Source organism: Geotrypetes seraphini, chromosome 4 (assembly GCF_902459505.1).
Source record: "Geotrypetes seraphini chromosome 4, aGeoSer1.1, whole genome shotgun sequence".
Lineage (NCBI taxonomy): Eukaryota > Metazoa > Chordata > Amphibia > Gymnophiona > Dermophiidae > Geotrypetes > Geotrypetes seraphini.
Window position 1 is genome coordinate 121,697,557 of NC_047087.1, and position 20,759 is coordinate 121,718,315.

The 20,759-nt window shown below is 44.9% G+C and overlaps 1 protein-coding gene across 1 annotated transcript in view; it reads left to right on the top strand.

Moving 5' to 3' along the window:
* Positions 1 to 20,759, top strand: part of SIDT1 (SID1 transmembrane family member 1) — a 262,081-nt gene that overhangs the window by 153,543 nt on the left and 87,779 nt on the right. The window contains exon 12 of the mRNA XM_033940160.1: positions 17,650 to 17,822. Coding sequence (XP_033796051.1) covers positions 17,650 to 17,822 — 173 coding nt within the window. The remainder of the gene's footprint in view (positions 1 to 17,649; positions 17,823 to 20,759) is intronic.

A 20,759-nucleotide genomic window follows, 5' to 3' on the forward strand; every position in this document is an offset into this window, starting at 1 on the left:
TATACCATGTCACTGTAACTTACGATGTCTTATAAAGTTTGGCTCTGTGAAGAGAAGGGACAAGGCTGAATTCTAATAGGGCCATAATCAAAAAACTAAAATGTCCAAAAAAACACCTAAGTCAGTACTCGGATGTCCTAATTGCCAGGACGTCCAAGTGCCAATAATTGAAACTGTTTTCCTGGATGTCTATCAAGACATTTCACCTGCTGTGCGTCCAGAGTTCAAGAGGGTGTGTTATGGGTGTGCTTTGGGCAGGCTAGATTTGGATGTCTTGCGGGGATAATCAAACCTTTTGCAAAATATCCTGGATGGAATTAGACGTTCGGAGCTAGACCTGTTTTATAAGCGTCTTAAGTGCCACACAGTTACCCAAACTGACCAGATGACTACTAAATACATGAAAGTATGACCCCTCCACACTCCCCTAATGCTTACTGACACATCTCCCACCCACATAAAAATCTGAATGAAAGAGTACATACATGTCTCTAGAACAGCAGCACTTAGTATGGGAAAACCTTGTAGAGCACTAAACTGGTGTCTTAAGTAACCTTGTGGATGGGGTAGTGAACCATAGAGAGAAGGACCCAGGCCTATAAACCTCTCTAACTACATTTATAGTGTTAAGTATGAGCCCACCAAAACCCACTATACTTCTATGTAAGTGCCACCTGCAGCCATAGGGGCTATTGGGGTGGTAGAGGGCTATTGGGGTGGTAGAAAGTTCACAGTAGTGCCCTCTTAAGGTGCCTGACTGCTCTGTTGGCATGTCTGTATGGTCAGTCCATTAGAATGATGGCCTCTCCCATGTCTAAATGGTGCTGATTTGGATGTTTCTAACTTGGGATGTTTTTGTGTTCGAAAATGATGAATAAAGTTAGATGTTCTGGTGGTCTAGATATTTTGGCAGCCAAGACATCCAGGTAAGTGATTTTTAAAAAATTATTTGGATGTCCCGTTCGAAAATGGACCTTTCACGGGAGATAAGAAGGAGATATGCAGCCACACTTGTTGGTGAAGTCCTTAGACTGATCTTGTGTGTTGGTGCTCTCCCCTAGCACTAGTAAGCTTTTGGCTTACTGGGCATGTGCAGGAACTCCCGCCTTCCAAGGTTCCTCCCCTTGTCTGTCAGTTTTTTCTTTAGCCACTCCTGAAAAGGCGCAGCTCTCCCCTCTCTCACACAAATTCTTCTTATTTTAAAATTACCTTTAAACTTATAAGAACATAAGAACATAAGAAGTTGCCTCCGCTGGGTCAGACCAGAGGTCCATCACGCCCAGCAGTCCACTCCCGTGGCGGCCCATCAGGCCTATCACCTGTGCAGTGGTCCCTGACTATTCCTATAACCTACCTCAACTCCTATCTGTACCCCTCAATCCCCTTATCCTCTAGGAACCTATCCAAACCTTCCTTGAAGCCCTGTAGCGTCCTCTGGCTTATCACGGCCTCTGGAAGCGCGTTCCATGTGTCCACCACCCTCTGGGTAAAAAAGAACTTCCTAGCGTTTGTTCTAAACCTGTCCCCCTTTAATTTCTCCGAGTGCCCCCTTGTACTTGTGGTTCCCCACATTGTGAAGAATCTGTCCCTGTCTACCTTTTCAATGCCCAAAAGCCTGAAGTCATTATGCCGTTGTACAGAGCCATGGTGAGACCTCATCTGGAATACTGTGTGCAGTTCTGGAGGCCACATTACAGTAAAGATGTGCGCAGAATTGAATCGGTTCAGCGTACGGCCACCATGATGATCTCGGGACTCAAGGGTCTCTCGAATGAAGAGAGAATGAACAAATTGCAGCTCTATACTCTCGAGGAATGTAGAGAGAGGGGAGACATGATCGAAACATTTAAGTACCTCACGGGACGTGTCGAAGTGGAAGACGATATTTTCTTTCTCAAGAGACCCTCGGCCACAAGAGGACACCCGCTCAAACTCAGGGGAGGAAAATTTCATGGCGACACCAGAAAGTATTTCTTCACAGAGAGAGTGGTTGATCATTGGAACAAGCTTCCAGTGCAGGTGGTCGAGGCAAGCAGCGTGCCAGACTTTAAGAATAAATGGGATACCTATGTGGGATCCCTGCGAGGGTCAAGATAAGGAAACTGGGTCATTAGGGCTTAGACAGGGGGTGGGTAAGCAGAGTGGGCAGACTTGATGGGCTGTAGCCCTTTTCTGCCGTCATCTTCTATGTTTCTATATGTTTCTATCATGTCTCCTCTAAGTCTCCACTTTTCCAGGGAGAATAGCCCCAGCTTTTTCAACCTGTCAGCATATGAGAAGTTTTCCATACCCCTTATCAGTTTAGTCGCTCTTCTTTGGACTCCCTCAATTACTGCCATGTCCTTCTTAAGGTACGGCGACCAGTACTGGACACAGTACTCCAGATGCGGGCGCACCATTGCACGATACAGTGGCATGATGACTTCCTTCGTCCTGGCCGTGATACCCTTCTTAATGATGCCCAACATTTTATTTGCTTTCCTTGTGGCCGTCGCACATTGTGCCGAAGCCTTCATTGTTTTGTCTACCATCATCCCCAGGTCTCTTTCAAGGTTACTTACCCCTAGCAGTGATCCCCCCTGAACATTGGGTTCTTTTCCCCTACATGTATGACCTTGCATTTCTCTATGTTAAAGCTCATCTGCCACTTTTTTGCCCACTCCTCCAGTATTGTTAGATCTCTTTGCAGGTCCTCGCAGTCTTCCGCGTTTCCAATCCTGCTGCAGAGTTTGGTGTCATCTGCAAATTTTATAACCTCACATTTTGTTCCCGCCTCCAGGTCGTTAATGAATATATTGAACAGGAGCGGTCCCAGCACTGACCCCTGCGGAACTCCGCTCGTGACCCATAGCCAGTCTGAGTAACGGCTCTTTACTCCAACCCTCTGTTTCCTGCCTGCCAGCTAGTTTTTGATCCATCGGTGGACATCCCCTTGCACCCCGTGGTTCCACAGCTTCTTAAGCAGCCGTTCGTGGGGTACCTTGTCGAAGGCTTTTTGGAAGTCAAGGTAAATGATGTCTATGGATTCCCCTTTATTCATCTGGCGGTTTATTCCCTCAAAGAAGTACAGTAAGTTCGTGAGGCACGACCTTCCCTTGCAGAAGCCTTGCTGGCTCGCCTTCAGCTGTCCATTGTTTTCTATGTGTTCACAGATGCTTTCCTTAACCAGTGCTTCCATCATCTTTCCCGGAACCGAGGTCAAGCTCACCGGCCTGTAGTTTCCCGGGTCACCTCTTGAACCCTTCTTAAAGATGGGCGTGACATTTGCTATTTTCCAGTCCTCCGGAATCTCCCCAGTTTTTAAGGATGAGTTATATATTTGGCGAAATGGTTCCGCTATTTCGTTCCTTAGCTCTTTGAGTACCCTTGGGTGGATGCCGACCGGACTCGGTGATTTGTCGCTCTTTAGTCTGTCAATCTGTCGGAGGACATCCTCTTGTCTTACCTCTAGTTGGACCAGCTTTTCATCCTGATCCCTATTTATGATCTCCTCAGGTTCTGGAATATTGGATGTGTTTTCTCTCGTGAAGACCGATGAGAAAAACTTATTTAACCTATCAGCGATCTCTTTTTCCTCCATTACCACTCCCTTCTTGTCTCCATCATCCAATGGTCCCACTTCTTCCCTGGCCGGTTGCTTCCCCTTTACGTACCTGAAGAATGATTTGAAATTTTTTGCTTCCCCCGCCAGTCTCTCCTCATATTCTCTTTTTGCTTTCCTAACCACTCGATGACATTCCCTTTGGTGTCTTTTGTGCTCCTTCTGGTTGTCCTCTGTTTGGTCCTTTTTCCATTTTCTGAATGATGCTTTCTTGTCACTTATTACCTTTTTCACTGCATTTGTTATCCACACTCACTAGAGCCGACACTTGGGCTTACAGAAGGTAGCTGGGAGGGCTGAGCCGAGCAAGTGGCAACCAGAGAGAGACTGGAGCAGAGAGGAGGAATATCGGGGAGTGCTGAGAGAGACCGGAGAGGAGAGGAGGAGTACCGGGGCATGGGCAGAGCAGAGCCCAGGTGAAGAGGCGAGAGATAGCTCCGCCTACCCCTGATGTCATCAGCCGATCCCTCCCATAAAAGGGGAGGAGCCAACGGCGCGCAGCGGTTCAGCGCGCGGATAGCGCCTTTGAGAAGGAGCCTTCAAGTTTCAAGTTTATTAGGATTTTATATACCGCCTATCAAGGTTATCTAAGCGGTTTTTACAATCAGGTACTCAAGCATTGAAGGAGCCCAGGAAGCCCAGCAGCAAAAATCTAACTAAGGTACTTTTCTTCTCTTCTCATTCTTCTCTCTCTCTACTCTTTCAGCTAGCTGCGCGCCCATACGCACCCATACGCACCGTGGGACATAGGAACAGGAAAGAAGAAATGGAGGCAGTAGGAACCCAGCAGAGCTACCCAGTATACTGCATCGAATGTCATATGTATGACTACCTCCCCTCCGGGAGGCGGGCGTACATTTGCAGTCGATGCCAGGAACTGGATAGCCTGAAGAAGGAGGTCGGGAGACTGCAGGTTCGAGTACAGGAACTGGAGGGACTCTGCACCATAGAGGAACAGTGCTGGGCAACGGAAGACATCGCCAGAGAGGACCACATCACAGAACAAGTTAGGGAGCTCGAGAAGTTCATCGAGGAGGCCTGCAGGATGGTGGAGGCACAGGACCACAAGCACATCAGGAGGGAACTAACAGTTGGACGACAAAATCCACCAGACACCATGGGAGTAGGACCTTGCGGAGAATCTGGACAGGCAGATGAGGAGGAGACCCGACAGAACCCGGAGGAGGGACTAGAGGACTGTACCACCGACACAGACTTGAGACCAGAGAGACAGTTGAGGAAGGGGAGATCTGCTATTGTGGTGGGAGACTCAATCCTGAGAGGAGTGGACAGTCACATAGCTGGAGGGAGAGAGGACCGTCTAGTGACTTGTCTCCCGGGGGCAAGAACGAAGGACGTCACCGACAGAATTGAGAGGATCCTGGAAGGGGCCGAGATGGAGGAGACAGCTGTAGTAATCCATGTTGGAACCAACGACGTCAGCAGGAGGGACTACAACAGGACTGCACTAACTGATCAGTTCAGGATCCTGGGGAGGAAACTGAAACTGAGAGCAAGGAAGATAGCCTTCTCAGAGATCCTGCCAGTACCGAGAGCGGACGCAAGGAGGCAGAGCGAACTACAAGCAATAAACGGTTGGCTCAGGAGATGGTGCGAAGAGGAGGGTTTCCTTTTTGCACGGAACTGGACAACTTTCTTGGGAAAGAATAAGCTCTACAGGAGAGACGGACTGCACCTGAGCACGATTGGGACGAGAATGCTGGCACGCAATGTCCAGAGCGTCATAGATTTGGCTTTAAACTGAGGAAGAGGGGAAAGCCGACAGTCGATCTGACACATTGGACAAAAGTATCAAGTAAGGATACTGAGCAGGGACATTGTAAAAGAGGGCTCGGGACCGAGTATCGGACAAAAGTATCAAGTAAGGATACTGAGCAGGGACATTGTAAAAGAGGGCTCGGGATTGAGAGGGAATTTTTGGAAAAAGATCCTAAGGACGCAATGCAGGGGGCCAGGGCCAAAGATATTGAGCAAGGACACTGTAAAAGAGGGCTCAGGACTGAGTGGGAGCTTTTTGAAAAAGGACCTAAGGGAGAATTGCAGGGGTCTAGGGCACGAATAAAACTGGCAAGCAGGACAAATAAAGTACAACGGAACCCAGAGGGACAACCAAAAACAGGGAAACAAGCTGAGGACGAAACAGACACATCACAGGAGGAGGATGACCGAGACGAGGCTTGGGGACTGGCAACTCACGAGGGGGTCGCCAGGAGCACCAAACCACGAGGAAAAACAGCAAGAAAGGCGAACAACCAGGACTTACTTTGCCTATACACAAATGCTAGGAGCCTAAAGGCTAAAATGGGAGAGCTGGAAGTCTTAGCCAGCAAAAAGGGCCTAGACATAATTGGAGTCACAGAAACGTGGTGGACTGATGACAACAAATGGGATGTGGCTTTACCAGGATTCAAACTCTACAGGAGAGATAGGTCACACAAAAAGAGTGGAGGAATAGCGCTATATATAAAAGATTCCATACCTTCAACCAGGATGGAAACAACTGTAAGGGCGGATGACTTGGAATCACTATGGGTTAAGCTAACAGGAGGAACTGGAGCAGACATAAAATTGGGTCTGTACTATCGCCCACCTGGACAAACGGAAGAAATCGACCAGGATCTGGAGGCTGAACTGAGGCAGGTATGCAAAAGCGGAAGGGTGGTGGTGATGGGGGACTTCAACTACCCGGGAATAGACTGGAGTATCAGGCACTCAAACTGCATGAGGGAGACCAAATTCCTGGAGGTTACGAGGGACTGTTTCATGGAACAGCTGGTCACGGAACCAACACGGGGTGATGCCACTCTTGACCTAATCCTCAACGGACTAGGGGGACCCGCTAAGGAGGTGGCGGTACTAGCCCTACTAGGAAGCAGCGATCACAACACGATCCAGTACAGGCTAGAAATTGGATCATCAAAGGTGAAAAGAACTACAACAACAACACTCAACTTCAAAAAAGGGAATTATGATGCCATGAGGAAAATGGGAAATAAACTCAACAACAACGCAAAGAAGATGGAGTCCGTAGAAAAAGCCTGGACCCTACTCAAGGGCACAGTGCACGAAGCACAGAACTTGTGTGTCCCCAAGTTCAGGAAAGGGTGCAAAAAACATAGAACAAAAAACCCAGTGTGGATAACAAATGCAGTAACAAAGGCGATAAGTGACAAGAAAGCATCATTCAAAAAATGGAAAAAGGACAAAACAGAGGACAACCAAAAGGAGCATAAAAGACACCAAAAGGAGTGCCACCGAGTGGTTAGGAAAGCAAAAAGAGAATATGAAGAGAGACTGGCGGGGGAAGCAACAAACTTCAAATCATTCTTCAGGTACTTTAAGGGGAAACAACCAGCAAGGGAGGAAGTGGGACCCTTGGATGATGGGGACAGAAAGGGAGTGGTAAAAGAGGAAAAAGAGATAGCTGACAGGTTAAATGAGTTCTTCACGCCAGTTTTCATGAGGGAGGACACAACCAACATTCCGGAACCCGAGGAGATCGTAAAAGGAGAGCAGGCTGAAAATCTGGTCCAACTAGAGGTGAGCAAGGTGGATGTCCTCAGGCAGATAGACAGGCTAAAGAGCGACAAATCGCCAGGTACGGACGGCATTCACCCAAGGGTACTCAAGGAACTAAGAAATGAAATAGCTGAGCCACTTCGACAAATATGCAACCTATTCTTAAAAACTGGAGAGATTCCAGAGGACTGGAAAATAGCAAATGTCGCGCCTATCTTCAAAAAAGGCTCAAGGGGAGACCCAGGAAACTACAGGCCGGTGAGCTTGACCTCGAACCCGGGAAAGATGATGGAAGTGCTGATTAAAGACAGCATCTGGGAACACATTGAAAAAAATGGGCAGCTAAAGTCGAGCCAACATGGCTTCTGCAAGGGCAGGTCATGCCTCACGAACTTATTATACTTCTTTGAGGGGGTAACCAGCCAGGTGGATAAAGGGGAATCCATAGACATCATTTACCTTGACTTCCAAAAAGCCTTCGACAAGGTGCCACACGAAAGACTGCTAAGGAAGCTATGGAACCACGGGGTACAAGGGGAGGTCCACCGATGGATCAAAAACTGGCTGGCGAACAGGAAACAGAGGGTTGGAGTAAAGGGCCATTACTCAGACTGGCAATGGGTCACGAGCGGAGTTCCGCAGGGGTCGGTACTGGGACCACTCCTGTTCAATATATTTATTAACGACCTGGAGGCAGGAACAAAATGTGAGGTTATTAAATTTGCGGATCACACCAAGCTATATAGCAAGGTCAATAACATGGAGGACTGCGAAGATCTCCAAAAAGATCTGACAACACTGGAAAAATGGGGCAAAAAGTGGCAAATGAGCTTCAACATAGGGAAATGCAAGGTCATGCATATAGGGAAAAAGAACCCGATGTTCACTTACAAAATGAGGGGATCACCGCTAGGGGTGAGCAACCTTGAAAGAGACCTGGGAGTGATGGTAGACACAACATTAAAGGCGTCGGCGCAGTGCACCACAGCCTCAAGGAAAGCAAACAAAATGTTGGGTATCATCAAGAAGGGTATCACGACCAGGACGAATGAAGTCATCCTGCCGCTGTATCGTGCAATGGTGCGCCCGCACCTGGAGTACTGTGTTCAGTACTTGTCGCCGTACCTCAAGAAGGACATGGCGGTACTTGAGAAAGTCCAGAGAAGAGCAACTAAGCTAATAAAGGGCATGGAGGACCTCTCATATACTGACAGACTGAAAAAGCTGGGACTTTTTTCCCTGGAAAAGCGGACACTTAGAGGAGACATGATAGAAACCTTCAAGATCATGAAGGGTATAGAAAAAATTGACAGGGACAGATTTTTCAAATTATGGGGAACCACAAGTACAAGGGGGCACTCAGAGAAATTGAAAGGGGAGAAGTTTAGAACAAACGCTAGGAAGTTCTTTTTCACACAGAGGGTGGTGGATACATGGAACGCGCTACCGGAAGATGTGATAAGCAGGAGCACGCTACAGGGCTTCAAAGAAGCTTTGGATAGGTACTTGGAGGACAAAGGGATTGAGGGGTACAGATAAGAGTAGAGGTAGATTATAGGGACAGGATTAGGGGTAAGTTATAAAATTAGTCAGGCAATAGGCCTGATGGGCCGCCGCGGGAGCGGACTGCTGGGCAAGATGGACCTATGGTCTGCCTCAGCGGAGGCAACTCTTATGTTCTTATGTTCTTACACTGGGATTTTTGTTCGATTTTTTTTGCACCCTTTCCTGAACATGGGGACGTATCGGTTTTGTGCCTCGCGTATCATGCCCTTGAATAGGGACCAGGCTTTTTCTATGGTCTCCATCATCCCTGAGTTGCCGCTGAGTTTCTTTCCCACCATTTTCCTCATGGCATCGTAATTCCCTTTTCTGAAATTGAGTGCTGTCGTTGTGGCTCTTATCACCTTTGATGCTCCATTTTCTAGCTTGCACTAGATCATGTTGTGATCGCTGTTTCCTAGCGGCGCTAGCACCGCCACCTCCTTTGCAGGTCCCCCTAGCCCGTTGAGGATTAGGTCAAGAGTAGCTCTCCCCGTGTTGGTTCCGTGACCAGCTGTTCCATGAAACAGTCCCTCATAGCCTCCAGGAATTTGGTCTCCCTCGTGCAGTTGGAGTGACCAGTGCTCCAGTCTATCCCAGGGTAGTTGAAGTATCTTCAATTTATTCCTCCTATAATAAAAAAAAGAAGAAGAAAAGAAAGAAAGAAAGAGAAAAAAGATTATTTGGCATGGGACACATTGTCTTAAGGCCAGAGACACTTAACTGGTAAATAGCATAGGCACTGAGACCCAACGACCTTCGCCTGTCAACAAAGCAGCCCAGAGCACAGCGCAGCTTTGCTCTCTCCTCCCATAACTTTTCAGTAACTTACTTTCCCCAGGGCCCTGTTTTGGCACCAATGGGAGGTGACCACTGCTTTCCAATGTCGGACATCAGGACCAGAGCGGCAGCTACTGTCGAAGTGTCCTGGAGCACAAACCATGTGGAGACCGACAACAGAGGCACCCTTTCACCACCGGCCAGCTCATTGCTGATGTTTAAAGGTGTCCCTTGACTGCAATCATCATGTCTACAAAGGAGAAAGTTTCCTGAGGGCCCAGTTTTTGGCCTTACAGTCCTTCCCCTTCCATGGCTAGACCTTCATAAACAAAAGGCAGGCAAGCCAACGACATGATAACACCATGAAGCCACATGCTGTTCAACTTAATCCCTCCCCCTGGGGCCCAGTTTTGGCAACATTGGGGGAGGTAAATTATGTACCCAGACATCAACAGATGTAGCACATCTGTCACTCCCTTTCCCCAGGCTCCAGTTAGGACACTACTGGGAGAGATAAGTCGCTGTTTACATAGCTTTAAACATAGTTATGTTGGAAGCCTACAATTCTCAACGAGGGTGTCAGACATCGTGAACCACTGAATGTGGCAGTTTTCTTCGCACCTCCTCAGTACTGAGAAAGCTGTGGTCCCATCTTTGGCCTCAGTGTTTTTCCCTCATATGCTAAACAAGCTGCTTGTGACAAACGGTAAGTTTTTCAAAACCTCCTAGGAGGTGGAGAACCTCTTGAAGACACCCATAACAGAACATAACAGATAACTTCTATACTGCATAACCTTGTAAGTTCTATGTGGTTAACAAAGTTAAAAAAACATATAATCATTATTTAGGAAACAAATATGTTTTCAATTATATTAGGACTCTGAACTCAGTAATAGAGACTTCAAGTCCTTGTCCCAGAGTGCTGCCTGAAAAGAGAGAAGACGTTGATGAAACTTTTTATAATGACAACCTTTTACTGAAGGAAAATTAAAAAGACCGTGAGATTTTTGCATACGAGTTGAGTGAGCAGTGGCGAATGAATCAACTAAGTAGCTGGGAGATAAACCAAATAAGACTTTATAACAAAGACAGCCAAACTTAAATTTAACACAGGCCTCAACAGGCAACCAATGAAGTTCCTGATAATAAGGGGACAAATGATAAAACTTCTTCAATACTATGCAATTTCCATAGTTTATAAAAGACCTTCTGCACTAACGAATCCACTTGATCTTGTGTTGTTTTTGACAGACACCGGTTACTGAATCCTGCTTTTAGGCGAAGGACTAGTACCTCCTTCACCTAAAAGGTCTTGTTTTGGGCATTTGGGACTTGGCGATTTTGTGGTTGGGAATGTGTCTTAAGGATAGACGTAGTGGTGGTTTGGGCAATTAAATTAGTGAACGTAAAGTAGGCCATTCTTAAAAAAAACCCTTGTTGAGTCAGTGAACTCCAAGCACTAGTAGTTTCATGTCCTTTTACTCAATTCTGTCCTAATCATTTTCAACTGTGCACACACCTGGAATTCCTAACAAAAGTTGTTTCAGATTTCCATCTCAATCAGAATATAATTCTACCGTCCTTCTGGCCTCCTCATTAGTAGAACAATGTCTGCCTCTGTTAGACTGCAGAAGAGTATTCCTTTCTGAGAAACTGCAGCCCTCAGTCTTACTAATCACTTTTTCATCACTTCAGCCCGACCAATCCGAGTTACTCAACTTCTTGGTAAACCATTTCCATATGAATTTTGCTATCGTAACAGATTTTGGTTACCATATTTTTTTAAAAAAGTATATATATCAACAGCTTTCTAACAGGATTAGCACCCACATTTTGCATGCTACAGTTTCTTCAGTGACAAACCTTTCATTAAGTATGGTACAGGACATTTACAAAGCAGCAACCTGGTCCTCTGTTCCTGCATTCAATAATCTTTCTGCTTGAACTGGAGCACAACATAAGATGGTCTGTCTTAAGTGAATAATTTGCTCTTTGCCTTATCACTTCCACCCTAATATACATTATAGCTAGGGATTCACCAACAAGTGTGGCTGCATTTCCCCTGCTTGTCTCCAGAGAAAGCAAAGTTGCTTACTTGTACCTGTAACAGGAGTTCTCCGAAAACAGCAGGAGAATGCAGCTACATTTACCCTCCCTCAATCCCCTCTACGTTATACATATTTTTTCAGGTAGAGACAAAACTGACAGACAAGGGGAGGAGCCTTGGAAGGCAGGAGTCCCTGCACATGCGCAGTAAGCCAAAAGCTTACTATTGCTAGGGGAGAGCACCGACACACAGGATCAGTGTAAGGACTTCATCAACAAGTGTGGCTGCATTCCCCTGCTATCAATGGAGAACTCCTGTTACAGGTAAGCACTAAGCAACTTCGCTTTCTGTGCTTCTGACTTTGGACATTTAACTAGAAGGTAGGGTTGGTGTATGTATGAAGGACAATTATAGAGACCACCCCCGCAAAAGAAAAGATGTGATGGTAGTAAAGATTGCAACGGAAAGTGAAACAAAACAAAAATCTATACGAAAAAGGAGATTACTGCTGAAAAATAGCTGGAAAGCGATGACCACAAATGCTCGCAGTCTAAGCAACGACGTTCATGATCTGCAAGCCCTGATGTTATAGGAAGATCTGGATATTGTCGCTATCACAGAGACGTGGTTCAGTGAATCCCATGGTTGGGATGTAAACATACCAGGATATAATCTTTTTAGGAAGAACAGATATGGTCAATAAGGTGGAGGAGTAGCTCTCTATGTAAAGATCGATATCCAAGCAACCGAAATGCAAGGGATCTGGGGAGAGGAAGAAGCGATATGGAAAAGAGAAGATGGAATTTCTATCTACATGGGTGAAGTCTACAGATCTCTGACTCAACTGCTACAAATTGATAAGGCTCTGATTGTGGATATCCAAAAGTTTGGCAGGAAAGAGGAGGCTGTTGGGAGATTTCAACCTGTCAGATGCGGACTGGAATGTTCCGTCTGAGAATCAGAAAGAAGTAGGAAGATTGTGGATGTCTTTCAAGAGGCTCTGCTCAAACAAATGGTGACGGAACCCACGAGGGAAAAAGCAATATTGGATCTAGTCTTCACAAATGGAGAGAGTATCCCTAATGTTCAAGTGGGTGCTCACCTGGGAAGTAGCGATCATCAAATGGTTTGGTTTGATATAATGGCTAAAGTGGGAGAGCGGCCATACGATACTTAAAGTCCTAGATTTCAAACGTACGGACTGTAATAAAATGGGAGAGTACCTAAAGAAAGAGCTGTTAGGATGGGAGGACATAAGAGAAGTAGAAAGACAGTGGTCTAAGCTGAAAGGAGCAATAAAAATGGCTACGGACCTTTATGTGAAGAAAATAAATAAAAACAAGAGAAAAAGGAAACCGATATGATTCTCCAAACTAGTGGCAGAGAAAATAAAGGCAAAAGAGTTGGCATTCATGAAATATTAAAAAAAAACCCAAGAAAAGTGCAGAAAGGACTACAGGGTGAAACTGAAGAAGCCAAGAGAAAGCTACATCTGGCGAAAGCGCAGGAGGAAGAATAAATGACTAAAAATGTAAAAAAGGGAGACAAAATTTTTTTCAGATATATTAGTGAAAGGAGGAAGATGAAAAATGGAATTGCTAAACTAAAAGATGCTGGGAACCAATATGTGGAGAGTGATGAGGAAAAAGCAAATGTGCTAAACAAATACTTCTGTTCTGTGTTCACAGAAGAAAATCCTGGAGAAGGACTGAGATTATCTGGCAAAAACACAAGAAAATGGAGTGGATTCTGCACCGTTAATAGAGGAGAGTGTTTATGAGCAACTTGAAAAACTGAAGGTGGACAAAGCGATGGGACCGGACAGGATCCATCCCAGGATACTGAGGAAGCTCAGAGAGGTTCTGGCGGGTCCTATTAAAGACTTGTTCAACAAATCTCTGGAGACGGGAGTGGTTCCTGGGGATTGGAAGAGAGCGGATGTGGTCCCTATTCACAAAAGTGGTCACAGGGATGAAGCGGGAAACTACAGGCCGGTGAGCCTCACTTTGGTTGTTGGAAAAATAATGGAAGTGTTGCTGAAAGAAAGGATAGTGTACTTCCTTGAATCTAATGGGTTACAGGATCTGAGGCAACATGGCTTTACAAAAGGTAAATTGTGCCAAACGAATCTGATTGATTGGGTGACCGGAGAGCTGGATCGAGGATATATGCTACATATAATTTACTTAGATTTCAGCAAAGCCTTTGATATGATTCCTCATAGGAGGCTGTTGAACAAACTTGAAGGGCTGAAGTTAGGACCCAAAGAGGTGAACTGGATTAGAAACTGGCTGTCGGACAGACGCCAGAGGGTGGTGGTTAATGGAAGTCGCTCGGAGAAAGGAAAGATGAGTAGTGGAGTCCCTCAGGGTTTGGTGCTAGGGAAAATGGTAAAACCAGAGGACATAATTTGAGGTTGAGGGGTGGTAGATTCAAAAGCAATGTTAGGAAATTCTACTTTACAGAGATGATTGTGGATGCCTAGAATGCGCTCCCGAGAGAGGTTGTGGAGAGGAAAACGATGACAGAGTTCAAAGAAGCTTAGGATGAACACAGAGGATCTAGAATCAGAAAATAATATTAAATATTGAACTAAGGCCAGTACTGGGCAGACTTGCACGGTCTGTGTCTGTATATGGCCATTTGAGAGAGGATGGGCTGGGGAGGGCTTCAATGGCTGGGAGGGTGTAGATGGGCTGGAGTCGATTTTGACGGAGATTTTGGCATTTGGAACCCAAGCACAATACCGGGTAAAGCTTTGGATTCTTGCACAGAAATAGCTAAGAAGAAAAAATTTAAATTGAATCAAGTTGGGCAGACTGGATGGACTATTCGGGTCTTTATCTGCCATCATCTACTATGTTACTATGTAATGGGAAACATCAAAATCGAACTTAGATGTCCTTTCGAAAATGGCCCTCCACATCTCGGAGATAAATATTTTTATTGAGCTGTAACACAAAGGTACAACTGCATAGCACATGTCTTAGCGGGCAGAGATTGCAGGCTTCCCTAGGGCTATTAACTCTTTTTTGAGGAGGAGGTGGTCAGTGGTTCTTCCTGAAATCTATTTTGGTTTTGAGTAAAATTTCTTATCCCAGGACAAGCAGGCAGCATATTCTTGACTGATGGGTGACGGCACCGACGGAGCCATGGTACGGACAATTTTAGAGTGATTGCACTCTAAGAACTTGGAAAGTTCTAGCAGGCCGCACCGCGCACGCGCGAGTGCTTTCCCGCCCGACGGAGGCGCGCGGTCCCCAGTTTCTTAGTTTCCGTGGAGCTAAGAAGACGCGTTCTTTTCAACGGCCGTTGAAAAGCCCTTTTTTCGCCTTCCCGCTCGCGCGATTTTTGTCTCGGAAGAGTTTCTTCCTCCTTTTCTTTTTGTTTCTAGTACTTTTTTAGTAAAAAAAAAAACAAAAAACTTTATTTTCAATTTTCGGGTTTGCCCCGGCGGGGCCTGTTGCCATCATCGAAGCCTCGGCTTTCGATTTGGCAGAGGCCGTCTTTACTTTCATGCCCCCTCAGCCAGTGTTCAAAAAGTGCCAACAGTGTGCAAGGCCCTTTTCTTTGACCGACCCGCACAACTGGTGTTTACAGTGCTTGGGTCCGGATCATAGTGTCCCACACTCTTGAATTCACACTCTTGAATGCAGACTCTACTCCCTCCGACCAGCAGGCCCATCTCTTCAAAATTGTGGGCCTTCCCCTTCCCGGTGCATCCTGGGATGCATTGGGGAGGGACCTAAGACTCTGATTGGCCCAGGTTGTTTAAGGCCCCTCCCTCCCAAACAACCTGGGCTAATCAGAGCCTTAGGCCCTTCTGGGCCAATTAGAGCCTCAGGTCTCTTCCCAGTGCATCCCACTGGAGAGGGAAAAGCCTGCTATTTTGAAGAGGCGGGCCAGCTGGCTGGAGGGAATAGGCATCCCTCCAGCCAGCCATTATTAGTAAGGTAAGGGGAAGGGTTGGGGGAGGATTGCGTGGTGATGGTGGCGGGGGGCATCTCTCCCGTGATTGTGAGACACGGAAGGAGAAAGTGGGCATCTTTCCTGCTTATCTTTCCTGCTGATCTTCAATTTGGGCTTTTTAAAATTATCATTATTTTAACTTGTGTGGGGGAGGGGTGGGTCTGAGCTGTCAAACCTTACTTTCCTGTCAGTGGTTGAGCCAATCAGCACTCAGGCACTGATCAGAAAGTAAGGCAACGACAGCTCAGACCTGTTGGGTAAATTTGGGCTGCAAATGTGGCAAATGAGGTTAGAGAATCACTCGGCGATTATAGAGAATCACTCTGAGTAATCATTTTAATATGTAGTATGACCTTGTCGTACTACATTTGCATGGCAGTATCGGAGACTGCTAAAAAGAACTCGGAAAAGACCTCGTTAAGCCAATTTGATGATCCGCCATTAAAATACATGCTTGCTAAACCGGCTGGAACCGGTTTAGCAAGCATGTTAAAGGCAGATTTTAGTTTTGAGAACCTGCTCCTGAGAGTGAGGTAGGCCTGCAGTTGGAAGGTGTGAATTGCTGGCTATATGTTTTTCTTTGACTGCTGCTCTGGTTTTTGGAAATTGCTTGAACTGCTGTTTCTTTTATTTTGAATTCCTGGTTGCTCTGCTTAGCAATATGCTTGAAATGCTGTTTCTTTTCTGATGAATTCTGCTATCCTAAGGTATCGTATATACTTGAATATAAACTGACCCAAATATAAAACAAAAAGGAGGATAAAAAAAGGTTGATTCAAATATAAACCAGGGGTTTATATTCAAGTGCCCCACCTTGTACCCAGCTCTCCTTTCCTCCCTCCCTCCTTCATTCCTTCACTTTCTACCTAACCCTCGATGCCCATTGCAGTGGTCCAGCAGTGAGCTAGGACAGGAGCGATCCTTCTCGCATCCTGTCCCAGCTGACTCTAAATCACTCACTCCCACCTCCCTGATCCCTGCAGACCTTACCTTTAAAGCCTAGTGATCTAGCAGTGAATGATCTTCCTACGTTCCTGCCCCGTGAGAGCCACAATCACGAGTTCTCATTGCAGTCTCACTGCTGGACCACTAGAGCTTCAGGCAGGCCCACAGGGAAGCCTGGAACAGGTCCAGGTGGGGGCAGAGCGGGGGTGCAGACCAGAGGACTCAAATATAAATCAAGACCCCCATTTAGTGCCATTTTTTGGCCCCAAAATCTTGGTTTATAATCGAGTATATACAGTAGTTGAATTTTTACTTACTTTACCTGTTGCAGTAAACTGCTGGAGTTCTGTTTCAGTTTATGGGCACTGTGTGGGCTAAGGGCTCCTTTTACGAAGCCGTGGTAGTGGCTTCTGTGTGCGCGACTTTTCATCACACGTTAACTCCTGCGCTAGCTTAAAAACTACCGCTTGCTCAAGAGGAGGCGGTTTAGCGCATGGTATTATGCGCGTTAAACTGCTACCGCACCTTCGTAAAAGGAGCCCTTAGAGTGACTGGCTACCAGTTCCTGTGGCCTAAAGCCACCTGAAATTGGGAAATAACGCTGGTTTATAATAAGTGCTGGACTGTCTCAGGGATTTTTTTTCCCCTCTTCCTCATCCACACTGTTGCACTCCTCTTTTCACAAGGTTACACTGGTTACCTGTTCATGGTGATAGAACTCATATTTTACCAACTCATTTCAAAGTGGATAATATATAAATAAAATATTTTGGGAAAATTAAAAGAAAAACTTTTTAAACAAGTTCTTAAAGATTTACAAAATAACAAATAAAATGGAATAGTTCTCAATTCAATTGGCAAAGAACACCAAGCTGTAACTATTTTATAAGGAAAGGAAGTGACAAATGAAGGAAAGTACACTAAATAAGAATTATTGGCTCGGGAAGTCAGTGGAGATTGAGGAAAAAAGAATAGAGAAATTAAATATTCTTGACGGGTTCCTGCAAACAATTTATAGACCCAGCACAATAATTTAAAAATAAGCCTGGCCTTAATTGGAAGACAAAGTATGTACTTTTACCCACATAGAATAAGCAAATTCCAAAAAGCATTTTTACCCAGGTATGTAGATATTTACACAGGTGAATGGCTTTTAAAAACTGGCTTTCATATGACTCCAAAATAATGGATACTATCTAAAGGTGAAATTTCTATTTTATCCCAGATGAATCCAGTTCCAGTGGTGGTGGTGGAGGTGGTGGTGGCGGTGGCAGGAATCCGTCTCCTCCAGTTGCCATCCCTCGGCCCCGTACCTACTCTGATAGCTCTGTAGAAGAGGAGAGTGACTTTGACACGATGCCAGAGATTGAAAGCGATAAGAATGTTATTCGCACTAAGGTAGGAACAGCTGCACAAACCTCCTGTTTACAGAAGGATTCATAGGATTACAGAACTTGCAAGAGTCACAGTAGGGACTGTGAGAAAGATCATGCTGTGTGTGAAATCTAAACTAGGTAATTTCTTTGGGTAGTTTTATTTCTGGAATTAGATTTCTCATAGAAGAAGGGACCATTGAGCTGCCAGGCAGAGAAACAGGTCTGAAATCTTTGGACCAGGTAGGTCTCTGTTCCCTGCATTGGCTAGGGATACTGCAGAGATGATTATGTACAAAGCCCCCTGAGAGGAAGGTAGCCCCAGTTATTGCAGATAGGGAAAATGCTTGAGTACCTGATTGTAAAACCGCTTAGATAACCTTGATAGGCGGTATATAAAAACCTAATAAACTTGAAACTTGAAACACGTAATGATCAGAATTAGGATCCACAATTGCAGAATTTTGGAAGGAGACAAGTGCCATGACTATTAGCTGACAAATATATTGTAAGTGACTGAACTAAGTAAGAAGGAAGGGGGTATATATTAAGGAACCTGTTTCCCCACTCTCTCTCTTGGGTGATTGCAAAGAAAAACTCCTTGACACCATAGCCCAGTACCAAGTGAGTTGAAAGTCTAAAGCAGCAGGAGGAAACTGCCAGACCAAACATAAAGCATTAAATAGTGAAATGTAGCAAGCTAAGAATTAGGGGAGCAAGGACTGAAATCCTGTTAACACTTCATATGGCCCAAGAGAAGTCACTTTGCTCTTCATTGCTTCAAGTATAAAACTAGTTTGTAAGCTTTCTAGGAGCAGAAAAATACCTACTGAACTTGAAAGTAATGTACTTTGAGCTACCATTAAAGAGGTGTGAGAGAGATTTTTTAAAATTAAATAAATGTGACCATCTCTGGGAAAAGGTGACTAAAGTCACCAGAATCAAAAAATGGTGTTGTACTGAATACTGTTGGAGCAAATAAATTGTAATACAACAATCTAAGTACCATCCTCTTATGTGGCAAAAATTTAAAAAGTTACAGAAGTTCAGACTTTGCAGACTCTTTATGTAATCATGAACTGAAAACTTGGCCATTTTCTACAGTTTGGATTCCTCACTTTAGTCACCTTTTCCCAGAGGCAATCACAAATAATCAGAGCCAGCTGTGTCAACATCTTGTGTGTGTTCCTTTTTTATGTACTAATTTCTTTATTCAGTTTTGAAGAAATAAACAATAAGAGTTATTTCATAAATAATGCACACTATTGTTTTTAATTTATATATTTTTTGGGGGGGGGGGTTTCAAGTATTTCTTTACAATCCTTCAATATAGTCTCCCTGCTTTGCAATGACTGAGTCCCAACGTCTGGGAAGCTTCATTATTCCATCCAAGACAACTGTTTTTGTTCAGTTGCCGAATGGCTCGGGTAACGGCGGAAGAAAGCTCTTCCAGAGAGGCAAAACGATGTCCACGCATAGGTTGTTTCAACTTTGGAAAAAGATCAAAGTCTGAACTCATGTCTGGACTGTAGGGAGCATGAGGTAACACCTCCAGCTGGAGCTAAAATCACAGTCCAACGAGTGGAGAGCTCCATCTTCCCCACGACCAAAAAAATTTCAACGAGCTCAATCAAAAGTTAAACAAATGATGATTTTTGCTTATGATCATAAAGGCATCATCATCACAGACAAAGTTCCAAGTGGAAGAAATGTCACAGCAGTGTATTATCATGACTTTTTTTGCAAAAAATGTGCAGAAAAATGCACAAAACCCGACCTCAGTTGCGCTTGGCTGGGCCACTCATTCTTCACGACAATGCTCACCCGCACATAGGGATTGTCATCATTGAAAAACTATGCGAATACGGCTGGGAGGTGTTACCTCATGCTCCCTACAGTCCAGACATGAGTCCACCAGACTTCGACCTTTTTCCAAAGTTGAAACAACCTATGTGTGGATATCGTTTTGCATCTCTGGAAGAGCTTTCTTCCGCCGTTACCCGAGTCATTCGGCAACTGAACAAAAACAGTGTCTTATATGGAATAATGAAGCTTCCCGGACGTTGGGACTCAGTCATTGCAAAGCAGGGAGACTATATTGAAGGATTGTAAAGAAATACTTGAAAAAAAATAAAACATGTAAATTAAAAAAAAAAAAAAAAAAATAGTGTGCATTATTTATGAAATGACCCTCATAGACCAAAAATCTTGCACTGTACTTAAATACACCTGAATATTTATACTTATGTCACCAGATATATATTGATCTGAGCTTTTTCTTCATCTTTGGCATTTAGCTACCTGTTTATCTTTCTCTGCCACCACTGTGAAGTGAACATATGGCATTCCACCAGTGATTAACATTCAAAAGCATACTATTTTTCCAGTTAACCACAAGTAAACATAACACTAGCGACAATTAAAAGTCAAGAATCCTCTTTGGAGAGTGGCTGAGAGAAGCCTGGGGACTTCAAAACAATATAGTATGTCAAGGAAGTGTCTAAATAAAATACAGTGGAAATTTTTCTCCAAACAACCAGCTAGAACATTTGCGCATTTGGATAGTTAGACCACATGAAATAATGTACCTATATCTAACTGTTGGGATCAAAAAAGGTTGCTTTCTAGCACCTTATTTTTCTGTATTATACAAGTGAGCCAAGCAGCTAGACTAATGTCAGGCAGCAAACTAGGAAGAAACGAACCTGATGGTGATGTGCTTGATAATTAATAAATGAGTTTATCCCAGGACAAGCAGGCAGCATATTCTTCACTGATGGGTGACGGCACTGACGGAGCCCCGGTACGGACAATTTTAGAGTGATTGCACTCTAAGAACTTGGAAAGTTCTAGTAGGCCGCACCGCGCACGCGCGAGTGCCTTCCCGCCCGACAGAGGCGCGCGGTCCCCAGTTTCTTAGTTTCCGCGGAGCTAAGAAGACGCGTTTCTTTCAACGGCTGTT